General features: G+C 40.5%; 1 protein-coding gene across 9 annotated transcripts in view; it reads right to left on the bottom strand.

The window, feature by feature from the left end:
- The window catches only part of ULK4 (unc-51 like kinase 4), a 522,462-nt gene that overhangs the window by 173,187 nt on the left and 324,887 nt on the right, over window positions 1–24,388 (bottom strand). For all 9 annotated transcript variants that reach the window (XM_033864673.2, XM_033864674.2, XM_033864678.2 and 6 more), the window contains one exon: window positions 4,365–4,531. In XM_033864673.2, coding sequence (XP_033720564.1) covers window positions 4,365–4,531 — 167 coding nt within the window. The remainder of the gene's footprint in view (window positions 1–4,364; window positions 4,532–24,388) is intronic.

Raw genomic sequence — 24,388 nt, 5'->3', positions numbered from 1 at the left:
CCTATGTGTATGTATAACTGATTCACTGTGCTGTATAGCAGAAACCAACACAATGTAAATCAACTATATTCCAATAAAAATTTTAAGAAAAAGAAACAATGCTCTCTGAAGAGACACTTATTAGAAAAGAGAGGGAAAACTAAGAGAAATCCATAATTCAGGATTCCATAAGTACTTAGCCAAGCTTTACTGTTCATTTAGAATATGTGCAAATAAAAACAGCAACGTAGTCCAAAGGCCATTTTCATCTACTGGCTTTACAAGTTTGGGTTAAAACTTATTGACTAACTATCATCTTGGTTGAGGGGATCTTGGAATTATTTATTAAAACACACAAGACAAGCTACATACTTCACCACCTTAACTGTGGGTAAAAGATAACGATGAATAACAGACACTAAACCGGGGTCTAGCGATTCATTCTTGGGTGTGCTACTGTGACTCCTGGCAAGGTATCAGAACAGTCTGCTTTCAACAACAACTTCTGCATCTGTCCAAGCCAGGATGCTACCATTGATATACCATCTCTTGCAATTTTATTGGGATTCTAAATATAACAGTGAATTCATATTGGCTGTGTGCTATCCCATGATCTAAGTATCAGCTGACTCAATTCTTTAGAGAAAACGTGAAAGGAGATAAGCATGTGGTGGTACCTAACAAAGAAAGTACTACTCAGTGAACTCACATGTCCTTCCTTCCTCAGAGCACGATGCCAGGTTACAGTCTGGGGCTACCTGACTTTTCTATAGCCACTAAATATTGGGGTGGCCAAAAGATTCATTCAGTTTCTCCGTAAGATGCCCCTAGTGGCACTTAGTTGTCTTTAACTTCATTTGAAACAATTTTGTTAGTGACAGCTGTCATATCAGCGTGCATTTAAATAAAAACTTATCGGGCTTCCCTAGTGGCGCAGTGGCTGAGAGTCCACCTGCTGATGCAGGGGACACGGGTTCGTGCCCCAGTCTGGGAAGATCCCACATGCCGCGGAGCGGCTGGGCCCGTGAGCCATGGCCACTGGGCCTGCGCGTCCGGAGCCTGTGCTCTGCAACGCAAGAGGGCACGACAGTGAGAGGCCAGCGTACCGCAAAAAAAAAAAAAAAAAAAACTTATCAAAATTGGTGGATTTTTGTGTAGCCATTTTAATATTGAAGATGGAAGAAATAAAGCAACATTTTCAGCATATTATGCTTTATTATTTCAAGAAAGGTAAAAACACAACTGAAACGCAAAAAAAGATTTGTGCAGTGTACGGAGCAGATGCTGTGACTGATCGAACATGTCAAAAGCGGTTTCTGAAGTTTCATGCTGGAGATTTCTCACTGGCTGATGCTCCGCGGTCGGGTAGACCAGTTGAAATTGACAGCGATCAAACGGAGACATTAACTGAGAACAATCAACATTATACCACACAGGAGATAGCCAACATACTCAAAATATCCAAATCGAGCGCTGAAAATCATTTGCACCAACTTGGTTATGTTCATCGCTTTGATGTTTGGGTTCCACATAAGGGAAAAAAACCTCCCTGACCGTATTTCCGCATGCGATTCTCCATGGAAATGTAATGAAAACGTTTTGTTTTTAAAACAAATTGTGATGGGTGATAAAAAGTGGATACTGCCCAATAATGTGCAATGGAAGAGACTGTGGGGCAAGTGAAATGAACCATCACCAACCACACCAAAGGCTGGTCTTCTTCCAAAGAAGGTGATGTGTATATGGTGGGATCAGAAGGGAGTCCTCTATTATGAGCTCCTTCCAGAAAACCAAACGATTAATTCCAACAAGTACTGCTCCCAATTAGACCAACTGAAAGCAGCACTCAATGAAAAGTGTCCAGAATTAGTCAACAGAAAACACATAATCTTCCATCAGGATAACGCAAGACCGCATGTTTCTATGATGACCAGGCAAAAACTGTTACAGCTTGGGTGGGAACTTCTGATTCATCCGCCATATTTACCAGACATTGCACCTTCGGATTTCCATTTATTTAGGTCTTTACAAAATTCTCTTAATGTAAAAAATTTCCATTCCGTGGAAGACTGTAAAAGGCACCTGGAACAGTTATTTGCTCAAAAAGATAAAAAGTTTTGGGAAAATGGAATTATGAAGTTGCCTGAAAATGGCAGAAGGCAGTGGAACAAAAAAGGGTGAATATGTTGTTCAATAAAGTTCTTGGTGCAAATGAAAAATGTGTCTTTTTACTTAAAATCCGAAGGAACTTTTTGGCCAATCCAATACATCTCTAGCCCTCAAAAACCATCTTGCAGGGGGCCTGATTCCTCTAGCTCAAAGCTACAGTAATCAAGACAGTATGGTAGTGGCACAAAAACAGAAATATAGACCAATGGAACAGGAGAGAAAGCCCAGAGATAAACCCACGTACATATGGTCACCTTATCTTTGATAAAGGAGGCAAGAATATACAATGGAGAAAAGACAGCCTCTTCAATAAGTGGTGCTGGGAAAACTGGACAGCTACACGTAAAAGGATGAAATTAGAACACTTCCTAACACCACACACAAAAATAAACTCAAAATGGATTAAAGACCTAAATGTAAGGCGAGACTCTATAAAACTCTTAGAGGAAAACTATGACATAAATCACAGCAAGATCCTTTCTGACCCACCTCCTAGAGAAATGGAAATAAAAACAGAAATAAACAAAGGGACCTAATGAAATGTAAAAGCTTTTGCACAGCAAAGGAAACCATAAACAAGATGAAAAGACAACCCTCAGAATGGAAGAAAATATTTGCAAATGAAGCAACTGACAAAGGATTAATCTCCCAAATATACAAGCAGCTCATGCAGCTCAATATCAAAAAAACAAACAACCCAATACCAAAATGGGCAGAAGACCTAAACAGACATTTCTCCAAACAAGATATACAGATTGCCAACAAACACATGAAAGGATGCTCAACATCACTATCATTAGAGAAAAGCAAATCAAAACTACAATGAGGTATCACCTCACAGCGATCAGAATGGCCATCATCAAAAAATCTACAAACAATAAATGCTGGCTGGAGAGGGTGTGGAGAAAAGGGAACCCTCTTGCACTGCTGGTGGGAATGTCAATTGATGCAGCCACTATGGAGAACAGTATGGAGATTCCTTAAGAAACTAAAAATAGAACTATCATACGACCCAGCAATCCCACTACTGGGCATATACCCTGAGAAAACCATAATTCCAAAAGGAGTCATGTACCACAATGTTCATTGCAGCTCTATTTACAATAGCCAGGACATGGAAGTAACCTAAGTGTCCATCAGCAGATGAACGGATAAAGAAGATGTGGCACATATATACAATGGAATATTACTCAGCCATAAAAAGAAACGAAATTGAGTTAGTTGTAGTGAGGTGGATGGAGATAGAGACTGTCACACAGAGTGAAGTAAGTCAGAAAGAGAAAAACAAATACCGTATGCTAACACATATATATGGAATCTAAAAAAAAAAAAGGTTCTGAAGAACCTAGGGGCAGGACAGGAATAAAGATGCAGACGTAGAGAACAGACTTGAGGACACGGGGAGAGGGAAGGGTAAGCTGGGACAAAGTGAGAGAGTGGCATGGACATATATACACTACCAAATGTAAAATAAATAAAATAGATAGCTAGTGGGAAGCAGGGAGATCAGCTCGGTGCTTTTTGCCCACCTAGAGGGGTGGGATAGGGAGGGTGGGAGGGAGACGCAAGAGGGAGGGGATATGGAGATATACGTATACGTATAGCTGATTCACTTTGTGATAGAGCAGAAACTAACACACCATTGTAAAGCAATTATACTCCAATAAAGATATTAAAAAACAAAAAAACAAAAAACCATCTTGCAATTCCACATGATCAGTCATAACGGAAAGCAAGTGTGAGGGTTTATGTGTTGCATATGCATGTATATGTATGTGTGTGTATCTATGCACATACAAACACATTATGTGTGCGTGTGTATGCGCACCTAAAACCTCAATCCGCTGCTGCTCGCTAGCTAATCCATCCTGCTGGGGGTGGGCTGGAGTGCCATCTCTGGACAGGAAAGACCACACACTGCTTGGCCAACCTCACAGTCCAGATGATCTCTGGGTCGCCAGCAGTTCCCTAATGAGTACTCACCAATTCTTTGCTTGGGTCTCTCCCGCTTTCCTTTCAGATTTTGTGTTCAAATTACCTGTCCTTGACACTGGTCACCCAAAGATGGCTAATAAATATGGTATTCCCTCCCTATGGAATCATATGTTCTTTTCCAAAAATAAAGCCACATTCAAGGAAGATGAGAGAAAAGAGAAGGAAAGGGAAGTGGGACGTGGCACAGGGTTGTTCAAGATGTGGAGAAAGAGGTCCTCTACCTGCAGAGCCAGTCGCACGACCCCGGAGGTATAGGTCAGCATGCTGTGCAAAATATCCAGCAGGGAAAATAGCAGGGCGGCTGCCATCTCGTTGTTGTTTTTATTGTCCACATCCAAGCACAGTGTGGCAGTTTCAGTGAACAGGTTACAGACATGATGGACCAGTCCTGGGGGTAAAATAGGAGAAGGGGAAAACATTCATCATAAAATATAAAAATAACGTGTCACGTAAACCCAGCAGAGCAGGCATACATAGTCTACGTTGCATAAACTCTAAACAGTCCTTCAACTGTATTTGTACCAGGTACACTTGGGAAAGGTTTCTAAAATGCAGGTTCCCAGGCCACACGCCCAGAGAGTCTGCTCAGGAGCCTGGAATGAGGCCTAGGAGTATACTTGTTGAAAAGCTCCCCCGCTGATTTTGATGGAAGGGTTCCCCAAATTACACTCTGAGAAACACTATACTACATGGACAGGCTTCCAGGGATGGAAGACTCCCTGACACTGCACAGTGCTGTATGCAAACATCCTGTCCCCAGGTTCTGTTTAAAGGTACAGTTCTTCATGGGGTGGCTCAGAGACCACAAGTGAACTGGGGAGCTATCAAGGATGGAAAAGTAACTGGGTCACCTCCAGAGGCTAAAGAAATGAAGTGATTTTTTTCACATGCATTCCAAAGTGTACGATAATGATTTTAAGCAATGTGAAATTGAGAAATTGCCAGGTCTGTGTCTGCAAACTTCATATTCACACTGTGGCTGGCCTTCATCAACTTGCACTTTTTTTTTTTTTTTTTTGTGGTACGCGGGCCTCTCACGGCTGTGGCCTCTCCTGTTGCGGAGCACAGGCTCCAGACGCGCAGGCTCAGCAGCCATGGCTCACGGGCCCAGCCGCTCCGCGGCATGTGGGATCCTCCCGGACCGGGGCACGAACACGTGTCCCCTGCATCGGCAGGCGGACTCTCAACCACTGCGCCACCAGGGAAGCCCTCAACTTTCACTTTGATGTAGTTTGTTATGACCAATACATTTAAGTTGGCATTTTTATTATTATTGTAACGCAGCATTACATTTTGAATTCCCAAAATGATTCAGATGTAAACGTGGTGAAAAGACAACATGAAATGTTATAAACCGAAACGGTAAGGGGGTCCTTCAGTATCAACAGATCTCAATGTTCTAGAAAAAAGTGAATCTTTGACTATAAATATTTTACACGAGCAGATGGGGAATAAAACATGGTAAGGAAGGAGGACGTGTTGTAAGCTGGACCTGCCATCCACTTATTTATTGGCCCTGCAATCCACTGGTCGCTAGTTCTCAGGACAATCAGATGGAAACTCTGCCAGGCACAGCCATCCGACCTTTGGTACCTTTCCCAGACACTGCACACGGTCATTTTCAGTAAACCAATCTAGTGTTCCTAGACAAGTGCAAAGTAATTAGACTACAAAAGCAATTAATTTTATCACTAAAGGCAGAGGGAAACCAAAATTACAGAGCATCATTCAAAGTTGTAATCCTTGCGGCAAAAACCAGTATAAGCCACAAAGCTGAAAATAAACACACTTGAAGGGAAAGTTGAATGAATTATTAGCAAAATTTCTCTATCAAGTGACAAGGTTTCATAGCACAAATCATCGATGACACATAGTAAAGAGAAGCAATTATTAGGACACATGCATTACACCGACAGGCGTTCTCTTCTGAGTTAGCATGCATCACTCAAGTGCACTCTGAATCAGCACTTGGCGTTTGTGAGCTGCAGGTAGGGTAGAAGGGCTTTAAAACGTAGTATGTGGTAAACATATGCTGCAAGAGAGATGTTCTCTTTTGGGGAGTTCATGATTACTTTGTGACACATCATGCTGATGGTCAGAGGTGCAAGGGACTCAGCTATGTGAACAGCGGTCCTTCAGAAGGAGGAGGTGGACCCCTGGATACCCATTTACATGCTGCTTGATTCAGACGAAACAGCTGATGAACAACTGTGCTCTTCCTGATCTTTATTCAGTTTTCAAGCAAGGAGCACAAACAATGAATGCGATCGAATCCACGCTGGGCTGGCAAGCCTTTCCAGCCTGTGAAAAAACAGGCAACAAACACCAGGCTCTGACATTACACTTGGAAGTCACCTGCTGTCAGGGAAGGTGCTCATATGAGATTAGAAATGAAGTGTGACCTAAATATTTCTTCATAACAGTGAAAATGCCAGCAAAGTCCATTAATACGATGTTACGTGGCCTAACTCAGCCATATAGTCACTGCTCTTCATAGACAGAACTTTCACTTCAGATGAAAATGCAAGTTTTTCTTGTTTAAACATTTGATTATGAAAACAAAGAAAGTCATGAGAAATTTCAGTAAAATGAATCCTTATCACCCTCTTTCATAATTATCAATAGTTTGCCAATATTGTTTAATTATCCCCATCTACTTTTTTTTTTAGTATTTTAAAGCAAATTCTAGATATCATCTTATTTCTCCTGTAACTGCTTCTGTAAGTCTCACAAATACCTTTTTTTAAAAAACAAAACCACAACGCCATTACCACCTAATACAACTAACCCTCTTCTTAACATACTCAATATATCATCTGCATTCAAAACTCAACTGTCACAAAAAAACTGTCTTTTTTTACAGTTCATCTGTTTGACTCAAGATACAAAGCAGGTCCACACATTCCATTTGGCCACAGATCTTAAGTCTCCTTCAACCTCTAACAGTCCTCTTCCCCACCTGCAATTTTTCAGGCCATTTATTTGTTGGAGAAATGAGAATATTTTTCCTGCAGATGTTCTTGTTGGGTTGTTCTTATATCCCTGCATTTCCTATAAACTGGTAATTAGACCTAGAGACTCAATTTAATGCAGGTTTGATTATTTTGGCAAGAATACTTGGAGCTGGCTACTGTGTATATCCTGTCGCATTATATCTGGAAGGATATACTGTCTGGTTGGTCTACCCTTAATGATGTTGAAATTGACCCATGGGTTCATGGGTTGTTAGCCTAACTCATCCAGTATAAACTTCCACATCAAACGTTATCTACTAATGACCAATGTCCACTTGTATTATTTCTTTAGACATGGCAATACGGAATTTCCAAATTCTGTCATTCCTTGTATATTTTTTCATCTGCTTTTCTTCCATAAAGAACCTTCATTTATCAATTTATTTTGCTATCATAAAATATGGTTTGTAAAGGAAAGGCAAGGTACATGTTTGATAAATGTTTCTTTGTTATCATTCACCAATTTTCACAACAATGATTTTGGAGTGTTTGCAAGTCCAAATGGGACCGAGGTAGGGGGGTGGGGGAAGCTAGAAATTACCAAGGTTACTGATCAGTTCACTTTGGAGCATCAATGTGAATATAATAGATTTTTAAATAACATATTTTATGGATTTTAGTTGATTTCAATCACTATTATTTTTATGCTAAACTTGTTCCATCTTTGGCTACTGAGAGCCCCTTGAAAGTGACCTACCTTCTACTAAGATAATATGTCTCAAGCTCATCTTATGAATTCCTGCCTAAGGCTGTGCATTAGCTACCTCTCGAAGGAGTCCCGGTTTCTTTTAATGAGACTGGTATTTAGAGACCATGGTCTCAGCACTAGAAACACTCATTGCTACTGGGTCACTGATTCAGTGGACAGAGATAAGAAGTATACATCTTTTAGACAGAAAAAAAATAATGAGTTCATGCAGATATTTCCAATTCCACACTCCAGAAATGGAACCTCATCTCTAAGCAGCAAGGGAAAAAAGACAAATAACATACAAGGGAACTCGCATAAGGTTAACAGCTGATTTCTCAGCAGAAACTCTACAAGCCAGAAGGGAATGACATGACATATTTAAAGTGATGAAAGGGAAGAACCTACAACCAAGATTACTCTACTCAGCAAGGATCTCATTCAGATTCAATGGAGAAATCAAAAGCTTTGCAGACAAGCAAAAGCTAAGAGAATTCAGCACCACCAAACCAGCTCTACAACAAATGCTAAAGGAACTTCTCTAAGTGGGAAACACAAGAGAAGAAAAAGACCTACAAAAACAAACCCATAACAATTAAGAAAATGGTCATAGGAACATACATATCGATAATTACCTTAAACGTCAATGGGTTAAATGCTCCAACCAAAAGACACAGACTCACTGAATGGATATAAAAACAAGACCCATATATATGCTGTCTACAAGAGACCCACTTCAGACTGAGGGACACACACAGACTGAAAGTGAGGGGATGGAAAAAGATATTCCATGCAAATGGAAATCAAAAGAAAGCTGGAGTACCAATACTCATATCAGACAAAATAGACTTTAAAATAAAGACTATTGCAAGAGACAGAGAAGGACACTACATAATGATCAAGGGATCAATCCAAGAAGAAGATATAACAATTATATATGCTCCCAACATAGGAGCACCTCAATACATAAGGCAACTGCCAACAGCTCTAAAAGAGGAAATTGACAGTAACACAATAATAATGGGGGGACTTTTAACATCTCACTTACACCCACGGACAGACCATCCAAAGAGAAAATTACTAAGGAAACACAAGCTTTAAATGACACAATAGACCAGATAGATTTAATTGATATTTATAGGACATTCCATCCAAAAACACCAGATTACACTTTCTTCTCAAGTGCGCACGGAACATTCTCCAGGATAGATCATATCTTGGGTCACAAATCAAGCCTTGGTAAATTTAAGAAAATTAAAATCATATCAAGTATCTTTTCTGACCACAACACTACGAGATTAGAAATCAATTACAGGGAAAAAAACGTAAAAAACACAAACATATGAAGGCTAAACAATACGTTACTAAATAACCAAGAGATCACTGAAGAAATCAAAGAGGAAATAAAAAACTACCTAGAGACAAATGACAATGAAAACATGATGATCCAAAACCTATGGGATGAAGCAAAAGCAGTTCTAAGAGGGAAGTTTATAGCTATACAAGCCTATCTCAAGAAACAAGAAAAATCTCAAATAAACAATCTAACCTTACACCTAAAGGAACTAGAGAAAGAAGAACAAACAAAATCCAAAGTTAGCAGAAGGAAAGAAATCATAAAGATCAGAGCAGAAATAAATGAAATAGAAACAAAGAAAACAATAACAAAGATCAGTAAAACTAAAAGCTGGTTCTTTGAGAAGATAAAATTGATAAACCATTAGCCAGACTCATCAAGAAAAAGAGGGAGAGGACTCAAACCAATAAAATTAGAAACGAAAAAGGAGAAGTTACAACAGACACCACAGAAATACAAAAGCATCCTATGAGACTACTACAAGCAACTCTGTGCCAATAAAATGGACAACCTGGAAGAAATGGACAAATTCTTAGAAAGATATAACCTTCCAAGACTGAACCAGGAAGACACAGAAAATATGAACAGACCAATTACAAGTAATGAAATTGAAACTGTGATTAAAAGTATTCCAACAAACAAAAGTCCAGGACCAGATGGCTTCACAGGTGAATTCTAACAAACATTTAGAGAAGAGCTAACACCTATTCCTCTCAAAGACTTACAAAAAATTGCAGAGGAAGGAACACTCCCAAATTCATTCTATGAAGCCACCATCACCCTGATACCAAAACCAGACAAAGATACTACAAAAAAAAGAAAATTACAGACCAATATCACTGATGATTATGGATGCAAAAATCCTCAACAAAATACTAGCAAAGAGATCAAGTGGGATTTATCCCTTGTATCCCAGGGATACAAGTATTCTTCAACATAAGCAAATCAATGTGATATACCATATTAACAAACTGAAGAAGAAAAACCATATGATCATCTCAATACATGCAGAAAAAGCTTTTGACAAAATTCAACACCCATTTAGGATAAAAACTCTCCAGAAAGTGGGCATACAGGGAACTTACCTCAACATAATAAAGGCCATACACGACAAACCCACAGCAAACATCATTCTCAGTGGTGAAAAACTGAAAGCATTTCCTCTAAGATCAGGAACAGAAAAGGCTGCCCACTCTCACCACTATTATTCAACATAGTTTTGGAAGTGTTAGCCAAAGCAATCAGAGAAGAAAAAGAAATAAAAGGAATACAAATTGGAAAAGAAGAAGTAATACTGTCACTGTTTGCAAATGACATGATATAATACATAAAGAACCCCAAAGATGCCACCAGAAAACTACTAGAGCTAATCAATGAAGTGGTAAAGTTGCAGGATACAAAATTAATGCACAGAAATCTTTTGTATTTCTATACACCAATGATGAAAAATTTGAAAGAGAAATTAAGGAAACACTCCTATTTACCATTGCAAAAAAAAGAATAAAATACCTAGGAATAAACCTACCTAGGGAGACAGAAGATCTGTATGCAGAAAACTATAAGACACTGATGAAAGAAATTAAAGATGATACAAAGAGATGGAGAGATATACCATGTTCTTGGATGGAAAGAATCAATATTGTGAAAATGACTATACTACCCAAAGCAATCTACAGATTTAATGCAATCCCTATCAAATTACCAATGGCATGTTTTACAGAAGTAGAACAAAAAATCTTAAAATTTGTATGGAGACACAAAAGATCCCGAATAGTCAAAGCAGTCTTGAGGGAACATAATGGAGCTGGAGGAATCAGACTCCCTGACTTCAGATCACACTACAAAGCTACAGTAATCAAGACAGTATGGTAGTGGCACAAAACCAGAAATATAGATCAATGGAAAAGGATAGAAAGCCCAGAGATAAACCCACATGCCTATGGTCAACTAATCTATGACAAAGGAGGCAAGGATATACAATGGAGAAAAGACAGTCTCTTCAATAAGTGGTGCTGGGAAAACTGGACAGCTACATGTAAAAGAATGAAATTAGAACACTCCCTAACACCATATACAAAAATAAACTCAAAATGGATTAGAGACCTAAATGTAAGGCCAGACACTATAAAACTCTTAGAGGAAAACATAGGAAGAACACTCTTTGACATAAATCACAGCAAGATCTTTTTTGATCCACCTCCTAGAGTAACAGAAATAAAAACAAAAATTAACAAATGGGACCTACTGAAACTTCAAAGCTTTTGCAAAGCAAAGGAAACTACAAACAAGACAAAAAGACAATGCTCAGAATGGGAGAAAATATTTGCAAACGAATCAATGGACAAAGGATTAATCTCCAAAATGTAGAAAAAGCTCATGCAGCTCAATATTAAAAAAACAAACAACCCAATCCAAAAATGGGCAGAAGACCTAAGTAGACATTTCTCCAGAGAATATATACAGATTGCCAACAAACACAGGAAAAGATGCTCAACATCACTAATCATTAGAGAAATGCAAATCAAAACTACAGTGTGGTATCACCTCACACCAGTAACAATGGGCATCATCAGAAAATCTACAAACAACAAATGCTGGAGAGGGTGTGGAGAAAGGGGAACCCTCTTGCACTGTTGATTGGAATGTAAATTGATACAGCCACTATGGAGAACAGTATGGAGGTTCCTTAAAAAACTAAAAATAGAATTACCATATGACCCAGCAATCCCACTACTGGGCATATACCCAGAGAAAACCATAATTCAAAAAGACACATGCACCCCAATGTTCATTGCAGCACTATTTACAATAGCCAGGACATGGAAGCAACCTAAATGCCCATCGACAGATGAATGGATAAAGAAGATGTGGTACATATATACAATGGAATATTACTCAGCCATAAAAAGGAACAAAATTGGCTCATTTGTAGAGACCTGGATGGATCTAGAGACTGTCATACAGATGAAGTAGGTCAGAAAGAGAAAAACAAATATCGTATATTAACGCATATATGTGGAACCTAGAAAATGGTACAGATGAACTGGTTTGTACGGCAGAAATTGAGACACAGATGCAGAGAACAAATGTATGGACACCAAGGGGGGAAAGTGGTGGGGGGCGGTGGTGGGATGAATTGGGAGATTGGGATTGACATGTATACACTCATATGTATAAAATGGATGACTAATAAGAACCTGCTGTATAAAAAATATAAAATAAAATTCAAAAACAAAACAAAGTCTTCAAAAAGGAACACAATTTAGATCTTTATTAAAAAGGCAATGTATTTTCCATGTTTTACTTAAATTATATTGCATTAGTCATTTGCAATCATAGTCTATATGGAATTTTCCTTTGGGGGTTTTCATGTTTGGGTTTTAGGAAAGGACCCCCAATATATGGCTAATCTCTGAATAAATATTTTAACATTCCTAAATAAATAAATAAAATAAAAATTAAAAAATAATTCAGATTTTGGCCACAGAAGTGACACTTGGCAACTGACAGTTTCTCTTAGCAAATGATCATGGGATAAATGGAATAAATGCGACATGGATGGTGTCAACTGACAGATGATGTGGGTTTTAAAACTCTCTTTCATGTATGTTGAACTGACCTTAAGTAAGCAATAATTGGAATAACTGAAGTCCAAATATCATGTGTATCTCAAGTAGCCATATTTAGCCACTTGCGCTGTCATGACAATGACAATCAGAGAGAGTGGTGGCATTATAAAGTTCCAGGGACACCAGTGATAAAAAAAAAAAGGAAACTTATATCCAGAATACGTAAATGATTCCTAAAGTCAATAATAAAAACCCAAAATACCCAATGTTTAAAATGGATAATAGACTTGAACACTTAGTTTACAAAAGATATGTCAGTAAGCACATGAAAAGTGTTCAACATCATTAGTAATCAGGAAACTCCAAATTTACAATGAGATACCACCACACACAAACAGGAATAGTTATAATGAAAAAACTGACAACACCAAATGTTGGTGAGGATGTAGAATGACCAGAACTTCCATATACTGCTGATGGGAAACAGATGGCATTTTTTTATACATTTAAATACATATGTACTACATTTCCTAGCAATTCCACTCTTAGGGATTTATCCAAGTAAAATGAAAACATATGTCCACAGAAAGACTCATTAGACCTGTGTTCAAAATAGCCCCAAATCGGAAATAGCCCAGGTGTCCATCAACAGCAGAACAGATAAACAAACTGAGATATATTCATACAATGGAGTACCACTCAGCAACAAAAAGGAGTGAACCACTAAATCCCATAATAACATGGCTGAATCTCAAAAACAGGGCTGAAAGAAAGACACCGGGAACAAAAAGAGGGTATATAAACTCAGCTGTATGAATACGTTTAAAGAAAACTCGTCTATGTTGATTGAAACAGAATAGTAGCCGCTTCTGAGGGAGGGGCAGAACAGACCTTTCTAGGGTAACAGAAATGTTCTATACTTTAACGAGGTGTTGGTTACAGGAATGTATGCATTTTTCAAAAATGACTGAACTGTATATATAACATTTGTCCCTTTCACTGTATATAAACCATACCTAAATTTTAAAAGAAAATCAGTTGGGATAGACTGAGAGAGGTCGGAGGAAGTTAAGTGAAGCAGGAAGTGTGGTCTCTGCTGGGATGAGAGCAGCATTTACTGAGCACCTGCTTTGTGCCTGGCACTGGACTTTTACTTGGCTTTTTACATTTAATATCTCACCTGAATTCTCTAACAGCTCCAGGGGACAGATGCTAATATCTCCACTTTCTAGATGTGAAAATGAAAACTCAGGGGATTTAAGTAACCAGTTCAAGGTCACAGAGTAAGCAGGAGTCACAAAGTGATCTGAACCTGCATATAACTCCAAGGTCCATTTCTGTCAATACCACGGAGCCTCTGGGAACAACCACTGGGGAACTGAGACCAGAAGGTCAATGAGGAAACCTCTGCAGTTATGCCATGACCAAGTGCTGGTGAGGTGGGAAGCAAGGAGGGGGCAGAAACATCCCTCAGCAAGTGTGATTTGTGACTTCCTGGCAACAGTGAGGTGTGGCCAAAAAGCCTCAGTAAGAGACAGGAGAACTAGACCCTCACTGGAGGAAATGGGCAAGCGAGTTTCCCAGGAACTATAATGTACGTTAGTTTTCAAGACACACTGGGTTTGAGATAACATCCAAAAGCCAAGGCCCAAAGGCTGCTGGAGATAAAGGCCTAGAAACCAGCTAACAGTCAGATCGGAAAAAGGTGGGAGATGACTGGAGAAAGTGGAAAAGTTCCCGAGGACGGGCAAGACAGAGGCCCAGAGTTAAAGACTGAGAGATGAGTAGATCTCAGACAGGGGAGGAATTTACAGGGGAGATGGAGGCAAAGGTGCCAACATAACAGAGAAAGAGCCATAATAACATAATGCCACAGACATCAACAAATGACCAGAATCAAACAGAAAAAGGGCGTCAAGGGTACCTAGTTGACACAGTTCAAAGCCTGAGTAAAGTTCACCGATTGGGTCACTTCCAGGTTACTGATGACTGTTGTTGGTAAAATTTGTTAGGTCCTGTGCCCTGAAGTCAGACTTCAAGTTGCCAGACCTTCCTTGTTACATTTTCCCACATACCATGTAGGTTTTGACATATTTGCTTCCATGCTGTCCAGAATTTCCCCATAGAGGGAGTTAGGAAATAGAGTTTCTTGGAAGGCAGGAGAGCGTGGACTGGCATTTGCATAAAGCTGACCACACCAGTTGTCCACATCCTCTGTGGGAGCAAAGGAGGCAGCCTGTTGGTCCCCTCACCTCACCCTATGGAACCTGAGGATTAGACTGTTCAAATAGGCAAAGCTCTGTGAATGAGCTAACACATGATGCATTTTACTAAAGTGAAGGCATAAATCTAAGGAGGTGGCGAAGGGGAGGAAAGGAAGTTAACATTCCCTATTTCTGTACTTTCACTCTCCCCAGTCAAGAGAAAGACACTCCACCTCCAAAGAGACTGAATGAAGTTCCAGGATACTGCGACGCTGTGTTCTCCAGAGTGAAAACTTTCCAAGGGATTCACCTGTCAGCAGGCACGTGTGTATGGCTCTTTTCTACCTTCCCCTGCCCCTAAGAAGGCTAATGACAATACAGCAGAGGCAGAGGCCTGAGCCCCTGGGAAGGGCCCAGCCATTTCTTTTGCTGCTGTCTTGGGAGGGGGTTTCTGCTCCTCTTCCCTCAACCAGACCCAGTCTGAGATACACTAGCCACCTGTGGCTAAGGTCAGCTCTGCTCCAGACCCTCAGGGCAAATGCACAGCCCTTGCTATGTCCCCTGGCCCTCCCCTCGGGCTAGCTGGCTTGCATCTGTGTGCAAGGAAGAGACGGCTCTCCTGCAGGAGGGTGTTGAGATCCAAGAGTGAAGTTCCAACGCCGAGGCAAACACACAGGAATAGTAACACCCAACTCTGTTTCTAGGCCAGAAGATGGACCTAGTATAGAAGTGGGGCTAAGGGCGGTCCTCTATGGAGACCAGTATAATGAAAAGGGTTTCTGTACATTGCTTGCCTGTCATCTCCCTTAGAGATGCTGTACAAAGACATTTGGGATAGCGTCCTAGTACTTCCCAGTCCTCTGGCCATAATGCCATCTTAGTACTCCATCCCAGCATCTCTAAAAGAAATCAAAATTCATTAAGTCATAGAACGCAAGAACTATTTTACATGAATCATAACCAACTCTTCAAAAAAAAATCCAAGAATTATTCTGTGTTAATTATAAGCAAATCTCTAAAGGGGTCATCCCCATAAGTTATTTTCAAGCGTTTCATATTCCAGAAATATTAATGTGCATGAGCTGTTCCCAGCTTTGGTCACTGTGTCCTTATTATAATATTACTTTCTCAAAATCTGTTGGAGCAGAGAACTAATATAAGAGTACACTTTAAAATTCCAAGCTTTTGAAAGTACTTTCCATTTCTATCATTAATGATTTGAAAACAACACTCTAAATCCAAGCATAAGCTCCCCAGATAGAGGCTTCCTTGCAGATAATTCTACATTTACATCATACAAACATGTGGTCATTTCCACTAGGGTTCATTAGAGTCAACCTAAACAGACAATCCGGAAGAGGAGTATAAAAGTATCTGTGCAACTCGATGTGGGGAAATGGTTTTGTTTTTCCCAAAATGATCAACGCTTAACCACCAAAACCACCAAAGTCACATCACATCAGCTGAGTTTAACGTCTCCTTTTAAATAGAACAACATGGAGGGTGAAAGGGGCAATGCTGTCCTGGATACACTGAAGGGTAAACGGAGGCATCTGTGAACGGCATGGGTCCTGAGCTTAGCATCCCAGCAACCATTCCTGGCCAAGATTAAGGAGCTGACACACACACACAGAAATGACCCCAAACGAAAACACATCCAAACATCTCTGAGGTTAAGAATTACTGAACCATCTTAGTGTCAGTCTTTGCCTCTGTTTTTCCAGCCCGTTTATCTGTGTCCAACCTGCCTGCACAGGCTAGCATAGGTGCTTCCTAAGAGGCCCTGGGTGTCCACACAGTGCCCGGTCCCAGCCCAACCCCTCACCCCAGCCTTCATCCTCCTCCCGCATCTGCTCTCCCAATTCTGTTTTTTTTTTTTTTTCTTTTTTTTTTGGCCATGCCGTGTGGCATGCAGGACCTTAGTTCTCTGACCAGGGGTCAAACACACGCTCCCTGCAGTGGAAGCACGGAGTCTTAACCACTGGACCAGCAGGGAAGTCCCTGCCCTTCCAATTCTGCATGCCTCTGCCCTGGAGCTTTGGTGTCCACTCTCACCTAAAGCCCTCACCCTCACACCTGTCCCTCCCAAACACCGAGGGCCCATGAGAGTTTGGCTTTCCCTGGCCAGGAGAGGAACACTGAATAAGTCTTGCTAGATGATGATGACTAGCCAATTCATAATTCTGTGCTCTGAAATTACTAACTCATTGAACCTGAAACGGAAAGTATGTCATAGGCTGGGACCTCTCAAATATGACAGACACTAATGTTTAAATGACATTTTTCTTCCGAAAACCTGAACGGACTCTGTATTCAGGGCATTCATTCTGAATTACTTTCCTAAGAAAACTTTGTCTATGAGAGTATCTTAAAAACAAACTCACTCCAGCTCCCCTGAGTCTACAACTGTCCCTGGATTCTCCTGTGATTAGCACAGAATCACTTAGTTCCACAGATAAAGAACACTGGACTGAATTATTGCAGGTGTATGATTTATCCTGGCCACCTGTCTCAGGGGCTGCAATGCCCTTTTCTGGTTTAAACAGAGGTCCTGAATTTTAGCAACACATAAACCTATTTCTGTGTGGCCAGAATGAGGCTCTAGTTGCATACTTGAGAGGTAAAAGTTTTGGACAGAATGAACTCAATTATAAAAACCATTGAAAGGAGCAGCTTAACACGTAAAGGATTTATGCACTGAAGATAACGTGAATTTTAATTACTCAGAGACAGCTAAGAGAGCATAGGATTAATTTAAACAAATATACCTGGAACAATTTTGGAAAGTGAGAATATAAAAAGTAGAAGTGGATGCTAATTTCATACCTGAAACTTATAATACAATGTTGTTTATGACTAAGTAAATTTTATTAACTCAAAGGTACAGAAACTTTCCAGTTTTTATCAGGAAATTAATGGGTAAAGAACAATGAATCATACACGTGCAACGCCCAGGAAAGCGCTAGAAGAGAGTGGAGTGGAGGAGCAGGGAAGGAAACCCTCCTGGGAGGGAGGGAGACTCCTCAGCAGCAACACAGCCCGAAGTCCACTCCCCAAAGCCTGGAAGCTTTGTCTAATTCCGTTCCGACTACAACGCAGCACTTGCTGAATTATGAAGGGGCTTCTGTGAGCTGGGCCCTGAGCTAGAGATGTGCTCTTGAGGGCCCAGAAGACCTTCAGTCCTTCCTTTTCCTTCCCCTGCCATCTACCTCCCAGCTGGTGGGTAAACATTCAGGAGAAAACATGCATCAGTCCCTTAGCCAATGGTTCATTTGCAATATGCAGAGCTCATATGATGTACATTTCATAGTGCCAGACAATGGGGGAAAAAACTCAACAAGTGGCTCCTTCTTTTCAAGGCCCGTTAAAAAGATATCCACATGGGAAACACATCACAGAATAAAAGGTCAGCTTGGTGCTATCTGTCAGAGACCAATGATCGGTGGGAGGACAGGGGAAGGAGGGACTAAAGGTGGCCTTGGTAGGACATGAGGGTTTGGATAGGCAGGAGAGAGGCGGGGCTCACTAGTTTTGGTCAAGAAACACGAGAAAGATTTCCAGTTGGGATTTGAACATGCCGTAGTCAAGCAATTGTGTGAGGGCTAGAACACAGGGCCTGTGAGAGGGTGGCAGCAGTCAGATTCCCAAGGCAGAAGACCCTAGGTTTTATCCTATAGGCAATGCAAAGTGGCAAAGAGTTCTCCCATTGGTTTCTTATTATAAAAGCGATATATACTCATTATGGACAAATTCACATTTTGCATTTTTTTCTTACACTCTGTAAATATTCGAATAATACAGATATATGTATTTGTATATAAAGTGTGTGACATAGAGAATTAAAACTCCCCAGACATTCCATTTCCTTAAACATCACGATACATAAGGGCTTGCTATGGATTCTTTCGAGGCATATGAAATATACATAAACACACACACACACACATGCATGGAACAGAGTCTATGGCTTGCTTTTTTTCACTGAAGCATCTGTCAGAGACATCTTCCCACACTATATAAAGTGCTTACTTGTTCTTTTAAATAACTAGATAGTATCCCATTTTTTAAATAAAATTCCATGATAAAGTTAATCCCAAGAAGGAGAAGCCGGGAAGTTTAGATATCGCCTGGCCGCTGTATGCTCTGCGCAAGGTGACTGTGTCCCCAGCCCTGTTTTCTTCCCCTGGAGTTCCAGAAGCAGGGCAGGGAAGGAGAGAGCCACATCTCTCTGGGGAACACATTTTAGCATTTGAAACAGGGGAGCGGCAGTGGTGATGCGTCATCTCCAGGATCAAACAGCAAGGATGCAGGGCTATAGCAAGAATGAAAAGGAAAGTGATGGACAGAAAAGAGAAACTGGGGGGAGAAGGGCTTCGGGTGTCACATTCGGGCCCCTGGTTCTAGCTGTGTCTGGGGCCCAGGAATGATTCTGCCTCGAGTGCCATCAGACACCCTTGGACTCGCAGACCTTCCACTTTTCATGTGGCTAGTTTGAGTCAAGTTTCTGATACATGCAGGTAAGAGTCCTAACCAACACAGAGACTGGGAGTTCTTGTTTTTAAGTCCTCTTTTAACTGGATAGATTAGCAGTTCCCCAACTGTCAATTTTCAAGTTACTCAGTCATCTTCAAAAAATCCTTTCTTGACTCCATGCGTTATCCCCGTCCTACTTCCCTTTCTTTCAATCTGCATTTATTTATTTATTTTTATTTTTGTCAGTCTATTGCAGCCCCAAGTCATCCTCCTCTCCCCAGAGGCAACTAGTTTTACTTGATTATTTTTTTCTCTCTGTATCACTAAATAACACGCTTGCAGTTTTTTAGCTTTAGACATTATCTGATGACTTCCTACCACGCAATAATGAAGATGCAGGGCTTCCCTGGTTGCGCAGTGGTTGAGAATCTGCCTGCCCATGCAGGGGACACGGGTTCAAGCCCTGGTCTGGGAAGATCCCACATGCCACGGAGCAACTGGGCCCGTGAGCCACAACTACTGAGCCTGCGCGTCTGGAGCCTGTGCTCCGCAACAAGAGAGGCCCTCGCACCGCGATGAAGAGTGGCCCCCGCTTGCCACAACTAGAGAAAGCCCTCGCACAGAAAACGAAGACCCAACACAGCCATAAATTAATTAATTAATTAAAAAAATAATAATGAAGATGCAGCTCTCTTTCCCCACCCCAACTCACATGCACACAATTCCCACGCCTCATCCCCCACTATGATTATCTCTTACTTTTAATCAGATTGATGCTCAGTGATTACATTGCTATGACTGTAAACACTATTCCTAAATAAATCATATAGAAAACTATGATTATTTTTCCTTTCCTGGGAAATTTCTTGTTTTCCCTGGAGTTAATAATTTAACTCTTGTTTTAATAATTTAAAAATTTGATAATTTAATAATTATTAATGATAAATTATTAATAATTAATTATTAATAATTTCAATTTTAATAATTTGACTCTTATTTTAATGGCATTTTGAGACCATGGTAGGATAAATAATGCCCCCTCTCCCTAAAGATATCCACATCCTAATCCCTGCAAACTGTGAATATTACCTTATAATGGCAAAAGCGACTATATAAATGTGATTAAGGATCCTGAGATGGAGAGATTATCCTGGATTATCCAAGTGGGTCGAATGTAATCACAAGGGTTCTTAGAAGAGGGAAGCAGGAGATCGGAGATAGTAGTAGGAAATGTGACGACAGAAGCAAGAGGTTGGAGTGATGCAAGGGAGGGGCCACAAGCCTAGGAATACAGCAGCTCTAGCAGCTCTTCAACTTGGGTTTTCAAGGCAGGAAAACAGAAACCTCTAGAAGGAACGAAGCCCTGCCAACAGATGGCTTTAGACTTCTGACCTCCAGAACTGTAAGAGAATACATTTTTTATGTTGTTTTAGGATGCTAAACCTGTCGCTTTGTTAGAAACTAATACAAGGAGGAAACAAAAGTAATTCTTTTGGCTTAGTCTGTCGTCTTTACCAAGAAGTCCTCAGCCACTGTTCCTACTGATGAGACATACTTCTGCGTTTGCATCAGCTGATAGACCAAAACCTTAGAGAACCCAATCTGATAATGTTAGAGATGCTCTATAGTCATTACATTGTTCTGTAGGAAAAGCTTATGAATTGGCTCATTTCTGGTTGGCCAAATATGGAGAGGGAGACTATATCATTCAAATTATAGCAGAGAAAGCACAATGGACTGACAGCCTGGAGACACATATCCTGGTCTCAGCCCTACAGAACCTAACAGAGTGACTGTGGTCAACTCTCTCCTTCTTACTGAGCCATAATTTCCTTACTAGAAAATGACGATGAAGGAGCACTGTGTGACACCTGAGGTTTCCTTTAGCTCTGATACTTTGTAATTATAAGTCAGAATGTGGCAAATGAATATTGTGTTCCTCTAAACCTACTAAAATGCTACATGGAAAATTATTTGCAGACACTTCAATAAAGATTCATGATAACAAACTGTGACTATTAGTAAAATAAATAAATAAATAATAAAATAACATCAATACTTTAAACTAAAAGCTAGATATTAGAACTAGCCAGAGAAACAGTAATAATAGCAAAAACCTAGATGGCTCTTATCACGTGCCAGGTACTATTCTAAGTGCTTTAACAGATAGCTAACCAAAAAAAAAAAAAAAAAAAAAAAAAAAAAAAAAATCTCCTTAACAGCTCCATTTCACAGATGATGAAACTGAGGCTGAGAAACGTTATATGCCTTTGCCAGGGCCATCTGGCTCCACAGTCTGTGCTATTACACACTATGCAAGATTGCTTTTCTGTAACTGAAATGACTGAAAAAGGAAAAAGAGGAAAATAAAACTATTCAGTCTAATAAGTGAATGCAAAAAACCCGCAGATTTATTTTAAAAGATGTAATTAGGAAGAGATAAGGATAAGAAAGGTAATGGGGAGGGCTTTACATAGCAAGTTGAATCTCTCCCACTACTAGAGAAATAGAAAGGGCTAAAGAAGAAGTGTAAACAAAAAGAAGGGCTAGAAGACTGCCATGGCACCAAGACACTCTGCCTTGAAAGTCAATCTGCTTCATTAAAATCTTATTTTGTGGGCTTCCCTGGTGGCGCAGTGGTTGACAGCCCGCCTGCCGATGGAGGGGACACGGGTTCGTGCCCCGGTCCGGGAAGATCCCACATGCCGCGGAGCGGCTGGGCCCGTGAGCCATGGCCGCTGAGCCTGCACGTCCGGAGCCTGTGCTCCGCAATGGGAGAGGCCACAACAGTGAGAGGCCCGCGTACCGCAAAAAAAAAAAAAAGAAAAAAGAAAAAATCTTATTTTGCAAAAGTGATTTTGGCATTTGTACACAGCAGGTCTATTATCCCACAACAGTCTTCCACGTCAGTGACATCTTTCCACATTAGTTAATTAACAGATGCCACACACAGAATGAGCCTATTCTAGCTGATGGTGCAGGAGACACAAAGCAATATTAGGTATTCCACACCAGTGCTGTCAAGTAAATGACAACAATCGGCAGGGAATGTATATCCTTTTCCATTTTCTGGTGGAGAAAATAAACATTAGGAAGAATTTCTTTTTTTTGCATTTTTAATTTTTTTATTTTTTATTGAAGTATAGTTGATTTATAATGTTGTATTAGTTTCAGGCGTACAGCAAAGTGTTTAATATATATATATGAATATATATATTCTTTTTCAGATTCTTTTCCCATATAGGTTATTAAAAAATATTGAGTATAGTTCCCTGTGCTATACAGCAGGTCCTTGTTTATTTGTACTTAGCTTTGATGCTTAACAACAGCTGTGCTTGTCTTTATATGAAGCAAAATATCTTTACAATAGTATTCTGCATTCATGCCAAAACCCGGCACTGCCCAGCGATTGCTGCGGACTCTAAATGAAGAAACACTGAATGTCGAGCTTGCAAATGCAGTGTTAGGAAATATCAGCATTGTGGCGGCCATCCCCATTCTCCTAGGTCTCCACCTTGAAATTCGGAGCTTAGCATGGATCTTCCCCCATCATTCTTTTCAAACATCTAATTGAATAAATTCATCAAGATTTTTCTAAACAGTTATTGGAATTTGTTCTTCTTAGTGATAGCTATCACTAGATCCTCATCACCTGAACTTAAGTCCAAAAAAAAAAAATCCCTGAGCACCTGTCAAGTACAAGGCAGCACTCCTGATGTTTATAGAGGCACAGGCGGAGGGGTCCCTCCCTCTGTGGCTTGGGTAAGTGGCCACAAATCAGGGATGAGGAGACACCAGACACACACATCTAACCCAAAGCAGAAGATGTCAAATGCCACCGGGAGATACCAATGAAGTGACATGAGATGTGAAACCAGAGAGACTGCAGAGCCGGTCCAGAGGATCAGGGAAGGATTCTCCTGGGGCCATGTCTTCTTTCCGGCTAACTCTCATTACAGCCAGTTGGCCTCAGGGTTCCTTTTCACCTGTCTGGCCAAAATCCTCACAAAGAATTTTATATGTAGCTTTTATATATCGAATTTCTGAAAAATCTGAAGTCACATTGGAAATCAATTCAAGCTATAAAGGAACTTGCAAAAAACTCACTTAAATATTAATGTAAACGATGAAGCTGGCAGAAACAACCATAGAAGAAAATATATGAGGAATACTGGTTAAAAACAGAAAAACGTAATACTCATTCTTTACCTCCTTACACTTGACCTCTTCATGGCTCTTGACACATTTGACCTTCTGGAAATGCTGCCGCCTTCTCGGCTTACAGGATACCCCACACTTCTGGGTTTCCTCCCCGTTCACTCCTCAGTTTCCTGAAGCTCTTTTGTCCTTCACACCGCAATCAAGGTGTGTACTTATCTGATGAGTTGTCTGTCTTCCCTACTAGACCATAAATTCTACAAGAGCAGGAAACACATCTACTGGGGCTATTCCTATCTCACCTAAGCCTAGCACAGTCCCTGGTTCATACTGGGTACTCAACAAACTTGTGTTGAGTAACTGACATTACAACAAGATCGAAGAAGGGCTCATTCTAGAAATTCATAGCTGATCAATCATTAGAAAAACCATTAATAGAAGACACACTTAACAGTGTGTGGGAATAAACAAATATTACCCAAATGAGAACAAGCAGAGGCTATTCGGAGCTTGCTGTAGCAAAGGAGTCAGCTAGCATCACTTGTGTTTGGCAGAGAGTCAAAGGCAGGCCGGCAGGAGAGAGACAGCTTTATAGTGAAAAGACAGAGAGGCTTCGCAAACACACTGATTGGAGGCTGTTGGCATGGGGAAGCTGGAGGTGGGTTAACTAAGAGCAAGGCACCTTGTCCTTGTCTGGGGGAGCATATTTGACTTTCTGTGGCTGGTCGTGAGTTGGAAGCAGGGGAAAAAATTAAGGAAGCCGGCAGTTACTGACCAAGTCC

The sequence above is a fragment of the Tursiops truncatus genome, chromosome 10, assembly GCF_011762595.2.
Source record: "Tursiops truncatus isolate mTurTru1 chromosome 10, mTurTru1.mat.Y, whole genome shotgun sequence".
NCBI classification, from domain to species: Eukaryota; Metazoa; Chordata; class Mammalia; order Artiodactyla; family Delphinidae; genus Tursiops; species Tursiops truncatus.
The sequence above is the reverse complement of the archived record's forward strand: the minus strand, read 5'-3'. Positions and strand labels throughout refer to the sequence as shown.